The 11,663-nt window shown below is 54.4% G+C and overlaps 1 protein-coding gene across 1 annotated transcript in view; it reads right to left on the bottom strand.

The window, feature by feature from the left end:
• DCHS1 (dachsous cadherin-related 1) overlaps window positions 1-10,828 on the bottom strand; it is a 19,888-nt gene extending 9,060 nt beyond the window's left edge. Inside the window, exons 1-9 of the mRNA XM_004683112.2 lie at window positions 9,023-10,828; window positions 3,670-3,858; window positions 3,354-3,585; window positions 2,981-3,217; window positions 1,652-2,677; window positions 1,238-1,431; window positions 927-1,023; window positions 672-829; window positions 147-466 (exon numbers count right to left, since the gene is read on the bottom strand). Coding sequence (XP_004683169.1) covers window positions 147-466; window positions 672-829; window positions 927-1,023; window positions 1,238-1,431; window positions 1,652-2,677; window positions 2,981-3,217; window positions 3,354-3,585; window positions 3,670-3,858; window positions 9,023-10,813 — 4,244 coding nt within the window. The 5' untranslated portion in view covers window positions 10,814-10,828. The remainder of the gene's footprint in view (window positions 1-146; window positions 467-671; window positions 830-926; window positions 1,024-1,237; window positions 1,432-1,651; window positions 2,678-2,980; window positions 3,218-3,353; window positions 3,586-3,669; window positions 3,859-9,022) is intronic.
• Between the last annotated feature and the right edge of the window lie 835 nt (window positions 10,829-11,663).

Raw genomic sequence — 11,663 nt, forward strand, 5'->3', positions numbered from 1 at the left:
GCTCGCCCGCGCCCGGCTGCTGCTGCTGCTGCCGCCTCCAGATGGCCGCCTGGATGTCCGAGAGCAAGTCCTCCTGCTCGGCCGCCGAGTGGAAGCTGTAGATGTCCGTGTCCGAGCCCGAGCTGGCCCTTTGTGCGTCCGGCGGCCCCGCGCTGCCTCCCGGGCCCTCGGCGCGCACAGTGAGCGCGCGCCACGCCGGGCCTGCCTCGAAGTCCAGAGGCCGCGCCAGGTACAAGCGCCCTGAGGTCGCGTCCAGCGCGAAGGTGCCCTCCGGGTCGGCTCCGCCCACCAGCGTGTAGGTGAGTGTCCCCGCCGCCGCTGGCTCAGGCGGCGCCACTGAGCCCAGCAAGGAGCCGGGAAGCAGCCCCTCAGTGGCAGTCACCGTCAGCACCACTGGCACGGGCGGCGAGGGGTCTGGCTCTGAGAGATCCGGAAGGGCCTCAGCCGAGCGAGCTGAGGGAAGCACCTGTGGTGGGCCAGGGAAGGGTGAGCAATCAGGAGGATCGTGCAAAAGGGGATCTAAGCTGGCAGGCTGGGTAGCTGGAAGGGTAGTCTCACTGGAAGGTTCCAGAACTCCTAAATGGGGACGGGGACGAGGGGTGAGGGCTCTTGCAAAGGACCGGCAGCAGTAGCAAGGGGAAGCAGACACTTTGGAGGAAGGTCAGCCATACCTGCACCAGCAGCTGGAGGCTGGAGCTCCGAGGTGGGCTGCCTTGGTCGTGAGCACTCAGTGTCAGGACATAATGGGGACGCTCTGTCCGGAGTAGGGGTGCTGCAGTAAACAACTCCCCGGAGTGAGGATGCAGAGAGAAGAGCTCTGAGCCAGGACCTGGGCAGGCAGAGGATGGTGACAGTTTGCATGGCAAGAACAAGCAGATCATAGAGACATGCTATTACCCAGCAACTCCATTCTTGCCACGCCCTACCAGTTAATGTGTATATTATGGTCCCGTTCTCCCCCTCATCCGGATCTTTGGCCTGCAGAGTTGTCACCAGTGTTCCTGGAGGCATACGGTCTGGTACCTATGGGAACACACAATTCACCTACAGTTGTCTTTTTCCATTCTGGAGATAACTCAGGAGTGAGTTCCCCAAATCTGTGTGTAAGCGGAGTCCCTTTTTTGCTCTTGTGCATGTTCTAAGAGGCAGTCTATCCTTTGCCCACACCTGTGTCTCTCTGGGGGAAGCCCCATCCCCTTTCCTGCTTCTCAGGGCAGGGTACCACTGCTTCCCTTACCTGTATAGGGAGGCCTCCGCCAGCAGGCCCTAGAGCCTGCAGGAAGGTGGGGCTGTGATCATTGAGGTCGAGCACTGCAATATGCACGGTGCCTGTGCTACTTCGGGGTGGGCTACCCCCATCCTGCACCTGCACCAGGAGCTGGTAGCTGCTCTGCTGCTCGCGGTCCAGGGTTTGGAGTGTGGTCACCTCTCCTGGGAGTGTAGGATAAGGATTATGTGTGGGCTAGCTGGGGATGCAGAACCTATGGGCCTGAGGCCTAGAGGCTGGGGTCTGGGGTGTGGGAGGGCATGCCAGGTGAAACTCCAGGTTCAGTCCTGGTCCTCATAGCCAGGTTCTGGGGATGCTGACTGGATGTTCATCAATCTGAAGATGGAGCAAAGGGGGTCTCAGAATTTGAGTAGCAGTGCTCACCAGTCTGGGGGTGGATGCGGAAGGCCTTGCTGTCTTCTGACAGCTGTCGCAGGCTGTAGGTCAGACGTCCATTAGGTCCCGAGTCTCGGTCAGTAGCAAGGACCCGGCCCACACTGGTCCCTGGGGGCTGGTTCTCAGCAACAGCCAGGAAGGTGGGCTCCTCAGACAAGCGAGGGCTGTGGTCATTCTGGTTGAGGATGCTGACCCTCACGATGGCGGTGCCTGTCTGCTGCCCCAACTCAGCTTTGGACCCAGACACTGCCATTACCTTCAAGGTGTACAATTCCTGGGCCTCACGGTCCAGTGTTGCTCGCACCCACAGCCATCCACTTTGTGGCTCTAGGCCAAAGAGGCTACTTGACCCATCTGCTGCAAGGTGGTAAGTGACGGGGCCCCCATCTGGTGCTCGAGCCTGCACTTGCAGAATCTGAGTTCCAGGGGTGGTGCCTGAGGGCAGGTCCACACGGTAGGTAGGGCTGTCAAAGTGGGGAGCCAGTCCACGGGCCCCCAAGTCCTGTACTACCACCCGCAATCGAAAGTGGCTGGTGCGGGGTGGGGAGCCACCATCCCGGGCCTCCAGCTGCAGATCATAAGCTGGCCCCCCTGCGGGGCCCAGCGGTCCCATAAGCCTTACGTGTCCTGTTGTGGGGTCCACAGAGAAGGCTCCACCACCCCCAGCAAGTAGTGTAAAGGTGACTCGACTATTAATGCCTGAATCGGAGTCCAGAGCCCGCAAGGTATAGATGGGAGTCCCTGGGGCAATACTTGGTGGCAGCAACACTGTGTCTTCAGGTGCAGGGAACACAGGGGAGTTGTCATTTACATCATCCAGCAGGACACGCACCCGAGCCACAGCAAAAGCTGGGGGCACTCCACTGCCTGCCCGCACCTCCAACTCTAGTACTGGTCCCAGCAGCTCCCGATCCAGAGGGCGAAGCGTTTGCAACAGTCCTGAGGCCCCATCTAGGGCAAAGAGTCCTTGGGGATCCCCACCTGATAAGGTGAAGGTCACAGGCCCCAAGCGACCTAGGAAGGAGGAAAGAGGAATCAGGAAAGAGTGGGATCTATTGAGTTGGGGCTCAGACTCTGATCCCAAGAAGCGTTAGGCAGTGGCCATATCTGTGTCTTATCAGGGGGAGAGGTAGGTGTTGACAGAGAAGTGAGGTGACACTAGGGTGATATTCATGTACCTGGGGGTAAATCAGAGTGCCTGCCTGAGGAGCTATTGGAGTTCGGAATCAGCGTGTTTTATACTGGGGCTGCCTGCAATGTGATGCTCTAAGGCACCCTGAGCTTGTTGGAGTATCTGGGTATAATGCTTGATGATACCTGGTGGGTTGTGTGCCTGGACTATGCCCACACTGGTGCCTGGTGCCACATCTTCTGACACAGAGAAGACATACTGCAGTTGCTCAAAGACAGGTGGTATGGGGGTTCCAGGCACAATGCTGACATTGACCCGGGCACTGGGGTCTGCCTGCAGGCCACCTCCATCCTGAGCCCCGATCTCCAGCTGCACCACGGAATTGGCCCTTCTAGCCAAAGGCCAGGCTACTGTCAACAGCCCTAGAAGGAGGGACAAAAGCAGACATGTCTAAGGGAACCGAACAGAGCAGAGGAGTTGTGGGAAGAAAGGAGTACATCATTTATGCAGGTGGAGAGGGAGGTGTTGGGGGAGGGCCCAAGAATGAAGGATCCTTACCTGAATGTTCGTCTAAGGCAAAGAGTGGGGGGCTATTGCCAGCCAGGATGTGGTAGGACAGTCGTCCGTGGGGCCCCTGGTCAGGGTCGTGGGCGTGTACCCGTAGCACGGCTGTGCCCGGTGTGCTCTGGGCGCTCAGGCTAGCTGCATACTCCCGGGGATAAAACTGGGGTGGGTTGTCATTCTCGTCGGACACAAACACCTTTACATATACCATGGACTTGAGGCCTCCCTATGAGACATTCAGCCGTCCGTCAGGTGGGCCTTGTCTGGCCCTACCCCAAGGCCCCACCCTGCCCATAGTCTGCCCACTCACCCCATCCACAGCTGTCACTGTGAAGTCAAAGCTTGAGGGCCCCTGGTCACGGTCCAGGGTCCGGGTTGTGCACACGTCACCAGTATGTGCATCGATGCGGAACGGGGGAGACCCTGAGGTTCCAAGTCCGGCTCCCAAGGAGTAGGACAGGAGGCCAAATGGGCCACTGTCTGCATCTGTGGCCGTCACCTGGGGAAAAGCTGGAGTAAGTGATGTCCATCTTTTTGATGAGAAATCCAGAGCTGATATGCAATTAGAAGGAGCAGGTGCTGGGACAGCTGGTGTTGAGTCTGATTGGTGGGCACAAAGGGGGGACTAGTGACAAGTCACGTGGTCCAAAACCCAACCCAGCTGAGACTCACCTGGCTTAGGTTCCTGTGGGCCATATTATTGTGAACTGGTCGATGCATAGCCTTGTTTTATGTGTGTGTAACACACCTTTATTTAATACTTTCTGGTCGGTTCATTAGCACTGAACTCATGGCCCTGAATGAAGCCTACCCTGCCACGTGTCGTCTGAAGGCACATCACAGCCTTCTTGTGTTTAGGAGCATCCAACAGCGCTTTAGCTCTTTGGGATCATTTTAAACAGCAAAAGCACAGAAGTGCAAACCTGTGGCACCAAATAGACCATGAAAAGAACCCGTGTGAACTGAGAAGAGAGGAAAGTCAGGGCAGCTGCTGCCTGGTCCCGCCACAGCTGGGGGTGGGTGCACTGGGCCACCTGGATTTCCCATCACTCCGTGCACACAGGGAATGACTGCAAAACTTCCATGGGAATTGACTTTGGGTTTACAGACTCACAGATACAGAACTCACAGTACAGAACCTGCAAGTGATGAGGATCAAGTGTACCTACAAAGGAGAGTTCTAAGGGCAGTGACTGATTCCAAGAGGATCACAGGGACCGAGGACCCCCAGCTAGTCCAACAACCACTCTAAGCAGAGAAGGAGCTGACTAACAGATCAAGAGGTTGTTATAAGCCTCCTCTTGATTAAGTTTGCTCATCACAGATACTGGTATCGGATCATTAGTGTGGTGGGTTGGCTGTCAATGGTCCACAATCTCTAGCACCCTTGGAAGCCAACCTTACTGGGGGTGAACAAGGGAGAGCTGAGGGCCTACGGGGACAGTATTTAAGTTCTCAAGTCATTGGGGCTCCCCAAAAATTCAGGAGGAGAGGAAGGTGTTCCTGGTTAATTCTTGGGCTGCACTACAGGGCATCGCTGGCAGAGGCCTCTGAACATTTTGGAGCCTGGTCAGCAGGAAAGAGCATTCTGCCAGCTGAGCCCAGGACAGGACCAGGCACCGAGAACAGACTCTGTGTCTGTCTGCTCTTTGAGCAGAGGAGCGGTCTGCTTGCCCAGCCTTACAGCAGGGGTTTCTTTCAGACTAACGGGGTGCCCATCAGGCCCTCAATAGTGGGCTAGCTGGTACTGCCGCTACAGCCTGTGACAAAGTGCTCTTTGTGGATGCAAGGGCCTCAGGGTCATGATATGCTGTAAGAGGAAGCTCAGAGTTCCCCTTCTGAGTCAGAAATTGTTGCTCAGAGAGAAAGTTGGCCAAGAACTCATGATTGTTGCCCAGGCCCTTGACAGAAGTGATTTGTGCCATTGTTTACCCTCCAGAGAGACAAGACCCTGCTATGGCTGAACCCTGGTAACGGCTCCCGTCCCAACTCTTTACTGTGGCTGTGGGCCCAGATATCCCAGGAGACAAACCTCCCCTGCCTCAATCACGGGGGCTGCAGCGCAGCTGCAGCACCATCTCCAGAAGCTGTTAAAGACCTCTGCCCTCTGACTCTCTGCAGGAAGAAAGTAATAAATAGTGGTCAGGGGAAGTTGTCAGGAAGGGCCTCTGAAAGGCGCAGGGGCCAGTTACTGGAAATGACCAAGGAGAGGTGAATTTCCCAGCCCAAGTCGAAGCTGAGGTTGCAGTTCCCATTTTCAGCAGGCTCTCAGCTCTGCTTCACAGTGTAACCTTGCTCAGCTTCCTTCTCTTTCTCCCTCTCCGCCCCAAAGCTGTAACTAGCCTCATCTCTCTCCTCTTGTCCCCACCTCAGCCCTCTCTGCTCTTATCAGATGCACAATTTCAAGGAGAAAATAAAGATCTTTATCTGTGAACTTTCTGAATTTCCTACCAGACCACAAACCCACCACACCCAACCCATCCTCATCTCCTTCCCACTGCGTCTAGAGGCTGCTCTCTCCTCCTTCCTCTCCCACTGCTCACCCAAACCCTCTTACCCCCTTGCCTGTTCTTTCCTATTGTAGTTCCTATAGGAACTATTGTAGTTCTCTGACTTTCTCCTGGGCCTCTCTTAACTCTGCACTCTCCCAGGCCTTCTCTTCCACTTCTGTGGCATAACCTGTACTTTGACCCAGACTACTGCTCTGAGTTCCAAACTTGAACGCCCAGAGGCCTGCTCAGCATCTCCACCTGGACATCCCATAGGCACCTTAAATACAAGCTGTCTAGCAATGAACTCATGATCATTCCAAACCCTTTTCTAATGTCTCTTCCATCCACACAGATGCTGAAGCCAGAAATCTGTTCTCGCCTTTTCCTCTCCCGGCCTATCAATCAACCAGGGACTAAGGAAATCCTCATCTCTCCCGTCTGTCTATCCCTCCCCTTCACCACTCACTGTCCTGACTTAGGCCTGAGTCATTGCTCCAGACTACCTGAATTCCCTTTGCATAGGGGTCTGACCATTAATCTATCCCCTATCTCAAGATTTCTCAGCCACAGCATGATTAACCTTTCAAGCAGGTAAGTCTTTGTTGTGCTGTTGTCTACCCACCAGATGTATAGCATTCCATCAGTGGGGACCATCAAACATGCTACCGACATTGCTCAACATCACCCCCAGTTGTGAATCACCACTTAGACTACCAGAAGCAACTTTTGAGAAAACTAGTATGATCTAATCTTCAGTGTTCCCTAAAGAAGAAAGCTCAGGCCCCTTGTCTTGGCTTGACCCTGCACTATCTGGCCTACCTGCAGGCATTCTCCCACCTTAAAGCCCAGAGCCACTAAGCCACTCGTCGGCCCTTGAGTAAGTCAGGCTCTCCCTCTCCTCTGTGCATGCTACCGCTGCTTGGAGCCCTTCCCCCTGCTGGTCCCCTCACAAACACCGGCTCAAGGGTCTCTTCCCTGTATTGTCTCTCTCGCACTCATATCTACCTATCATGGAGCTCTTCTCATTGCAGAAATTTTTTTACTGCTTCTTTGCACCACAATGTCCCTTCTAGATGCTTCAGCAGGTGTGTGTGTGCTGGAGGGAGGAAGGGTGTCATCCATTCATTACTATATTCATTACTGGCACATGGCCCACACTGATAACTGCAGACTGAATGTAACAGTTGTGAACTGTTACCCATGTTTCCCTTTGGTTACTATTGATTAAAAACTCCTGGAAACTACCTGGATATCTGCCCTCTTGCTTCAGGCACTTAGTGAGAACAAAGAAGTCTGGAAGCCAGAGCCCACTGGTCCCCAATCATAAGGAAGAGCAGACACTAGGGAGATGGGGTGGTTGCTGGGCAGCAGGAGTCTGGCAAGAGTCAAGAGTCAGGTCAGTCAGTCCAGGCTACTGGCCTGGAGCCCAAGTCAACAGGCAGCCCTGGGAAGATGCTCAGGGGTCTGGTAGGGTTCTGAAACATGAAGACTTCAAGCACTGATCTCCCAAGAAGTCCCCTGCCTCCTCTCCTGCATCCATGTTTTCTGATGCAGCCAAAGCAGTTATTCTGAAACTATATCAGATTTGCCTAAAGCCCCTTAATGACTCCTTAGGAATTTTAAGATGGACTCAAACTTTGTCACCTGTCCCTGTGCACTGTCTTGTCTCTTCTCTCCTTTACCTTTCATCAGCATAGTGGAGAGGCCAGTCTCAAGAATGCAGCCCCCTGAGCACATCGTGGTCTGCAGGTTTCTCTGCTGGCCTGGAGTTCCTGGCCACTCCCCCAGCCCTTGTTATCCACTGGGTAAAGTCTAGTTGGTTCTCCCAAGGCCCCCTCCTCTGCACTTCTACAGCTCCTTGAAAGCCACGGGTGCAACAGTAGTTCCGGTGCCTTTCTCTGTCTAGACTGGAACGTGCCTGGGAATAGGGCTGTTTCCCTTTTTCCCAGGGTGCAACTCTCTGCTGGGCTCACAGTAAGTTAATTCTCTAATGTATTACTTACCTGCTGATCTAATCTGTCCTTAACCCTTAGAGGAAATTTGTTTCCTTAAAAAAACAATTGGGGCAGGTAGGAAAGGATGAACAGGTGGGACACAGAGTTTTTAGGGCAGTGAAATTACTCTGTAATTCTATACTGAATACCATCACACAATTTCATTATACATGTCTTTATATATTTGTCCAAATGCAAAGAATGCACAATACCAAAAGCAATCCCTAAGGTAAACTGAGGATTTTGGGTGATAATGACGTGGCAAAATAACTTCATCAGCTGTATCCAATGTAGCACTCTGGTGGGGGGTGTTGCTGGTGGGGAGGCTATAAATGAGTTGGGGCTGGGCTCTGTACCTTCCACTCAACTTTACTATGAATCTAAAACTGCTCCAAAAAACATTTTAAAATTTTAAGAACAAACAAAAACCAATCTGATCCACCCTTTCTGGCTCAAAGCAGTTCAGGGACTTCCTCTGCTTATAAGTGAAGTCCTAACACCTCACATCTTGAAGAACTTCTGCATTCTGACCTCAGACTACCTCTCCAGTTTCATGCTCCCTCCAGCTTCTCCAGGCCTGATTTGAGGTCCTCTGTAGCTCTCAGAGTCTGTCCAGTGCTCTTACCCCTTCCTCCAGGAAGCCCTCCTGCTCTAAACAATAGGGTCTCACTAGATAGTTCTTGCTGTCACTCATCTTTGTGCCTGAGCCCAAGGGTTCCATCAGGCTCAGCTCCAAGGTCAGGATGGAGGTTTCCTCCAGCACAGCCCAGCCCTGGATCAGGCATGGAGGGCTCTATAAATGATGACAATTCCCCTGAGAAACTGAGTCACAAGGCTGTGCACAATCTCCATACCTAATCCAGCAGAACAACTTTGAAATTTTACCAAGTCTCTCTCACTTCCTGACACTGTAAGACGCTTTCTCAAGATTCCATCTTAATTCCCCCAGTTGCTAAGATAACCTGGCCCAGCTCTCTCACTGTGCTTCCTTCATTTTCTCATTAACCCTCACTCTTTGCACAGACTTTGGAGCTCAAAAGATAAGTCCAAACTCTCTGGCAGAATTCAACATTAACAGCTGCACCTGCAAAGCTTGGTTCCTGCTCTGAGGTCCCTTGTGACCCTCTGATCCACTCCTTCCCACAGCAGCATCCTGCTGTGTCCAAGGCTTACCCACCTGCAGGAAGCAGGTTCCAGGCTGGGTGCTCTCCAGCAGCGAGGCATTGTAGAATGTTCTCTGGAACTGGGGCTCATTATCATTCACATCTTGCAGGGCCACGCTAACTGTGGCAGAGGAGGTCAGAGGGGGCAAGCCTCCATCTGTGGCCACCACAATCAGCTGTGGTTGAGGTTCCACCTCATAGTCCAATGAGACAGCTGTGCTGATGATGCCCGAGGTAGGGTCGATGGAGAACCAGCGCGTGTGGGCTCCAGGGGCCAGGCTGTAAGTGACTTGACCATTGGTTCCCTGGTCTGGGTCCCGGGCCATCACCCGCACCACGAAGCTGCCAGGCAGTGCAACCTCAGGCAGCGGCTCAGGTCGGTAGAGCTGGCGGTCAAAGGCAGGTGCATTGTCGTTGACATCAGTAACATGTAGCACAAAGGTAGCCTCAGCCCGCAGTGGGGGCGAGCCTGAGTCGGTGGCAGTGACCCTTAAGTTATAGGCATCCCGCTCCTCCCGATCCAGCCGCCGTGCCACACACACTAGGTAGATGACGCTGTCCTGGGTGCTTAGGGCAAAGTGGCCCTCTCCACCCTCCAGGGACACATTGACATGGGCAAAGTCACCGTCATCTGGGTCTGACACAGAGATGCGAGCGACAAGCTGGCCAGGTGGGGCGGCCTCAGACACTCGGGGGGAACCATCTGCACTCAGGAAGATGACAGTCATGGAGGGCTGGTTGTCATTGGCATCTCGCACATGCACAGTCACGAACGCCGAGCCTAGCTCAGGGTGAGAGCCACCATCCCGTGCCTGCACTACCAACTCGTGAACCCGCCGCTGCTCGAAGTCCAGAGGCCTCTCCAGCCGCAGCAGCCCTGTATGCGCGTCAATGGAGAAGGGTCCGTCACCCTCGCTCTGCCTCCGGTTGATCTCATAAGTCACAGCCCCATTGGCGCCGGCGTCAGCATCGGATGCATACACCTGCAAGACGGGGCTGCCGGGGGCCAGACTCTCAGACACCATGGCGTGGTAGCGACTCTGATTGAAAGCTGGGGCATGATCATTGATGTCCAGCAGGGTCACGTCCAGCAGGGCCTCGGCCCTCCGGGGGGGTGAGCCACCATCATAGGCCTCCAGCTGTAGCATGTAGTGGGAGCGGTTCTCTCGGTCCAGCTCCCCAGTAATTACCAGCTCAGGTACTGGGGTCCCATCTGGACCAGGGCGCGTCTCCAGTCGGAAGGTCTCTCCAGCTCCATCACCAGAGAGCGAGTAGCCCTGAGTCCCGAGGCGGCCAGCATCTGCGTCACCGGCAGGCTCCAACGGGTAGCGGGTGCCGAGGGCCGTATGCTCAGGAATCTGCAGGGCAGCTTGAGCCTGCGGGAAGGCTGGAGCATGGTCATTGATGTCAGCCACTCGCACGGTAACTTCCACAGTGGCGCCGTCAGGAGTGACAGCAGTGAAGCGGTATCGATCCCGCCGCTCTCGGTCCAAGACACGGGCTGTACGGACCACCCCACTGTGTTCATCAATGGCCAGGTCTGTGCCCACACCACTGCCCTCCTGGGCAGAAATGAAATACATGAGAGGTGCTGCCATGCCTGCTGGAAGCCCCGCACTGATGTCCCCAATCAGGGTACCCGCTGGCTGCTCCTCATCAATCTGCAGATCCAAGCTCCCGGCCTGGCCCCAGGCACCTGGCACACTGGACCCCAGCAGTAGCAGCAGCAGCAATGGCAGCAGGGGGAAGGGCCTGAGGTTCTGCATGCCAGTGCAGGAAGGCACAATGCCCAGCTCCTTCTGCATGACAGGGGCAGTCCACTTGTGGTTTGGGCTCCAGCTCCAGGCTGGGCTCTGTGCCCAGCTTGATCTCAGGCCTTGGATCAGGTCCAATTTGGGCCCTGGCTCCAGCTCAGACTCCCTGACCTGGGAGAAAAGCAGAAGGAAAAAGGTCATGATGGGAGAAATCAACAGTCCCGGGAGACTTGGGGCCTTGACCACATCAACACTCAGTCGTCCTCAGTCCCCAGCAGGGGCCTCATGCTGCCTCGCTCTCCTCTTGGGCCAAGGAAGCTTCTGCTCCAGGTCTCCCTTGGGACCCATCCCACCCTAAGCCTGCCCACTCCCTGCACCCCCTCCCTTTAGCAGGCTGCTTTTGCTTCCTATTTTTCAGTCTGAATGCCCTCACACTTCCTTCCATCTCTAGAATAAAAACTATGGTCAATCCTTTCTCTTTTTGTGTGTTTTTCTTATCCAGGACGAATAATCATCTGCACAGCCATGTGCCTAGTTATCTTACTTGAATTATCAATTGCTTCAGTGCTCAAGGCTCTCCTGTACTATAGATACATTTCCTTAACTCCATGTCCCTGTTCAGCAAGAGATCAAGTACCTACTATGTGGAGCTACTGGGGACACGTCAATGAATATAGGAAATGGTCCCTGACTGCCTGGGGCTCATAGTACAGGAGCTGAACAAGTAATGACAGGTTGATATGGGCGGTAAAGGAGCACAGGGGCTATGATGGCAACTAAGAGGGGCTTCACAGAGGCAGGGAGTCAGGGAGGGCTTCTCGGAGGAGGTGACCTTTCAGCTGGGATCTACTTCCTCAGTAGATGTTAGTTAGCTAGGCAATGGAGGCAGAGAAGGGGAGGC

Source organism: Condylura cristata, unplaced genomic scaffold, assembly GCF_000260355.1.
Source record: "Condylura cristata isolate star-nosed mole 26May11 unplaced genomic scaffold, ConCri1.0 scaffold00015, whole genome shotgun sequence".
Lineage (NCBI taxonomy): Eukaryota > Metazoa > Chordata > Mammalia > Eulipotyphla > Talpidae > Condylura > Condylura cristata.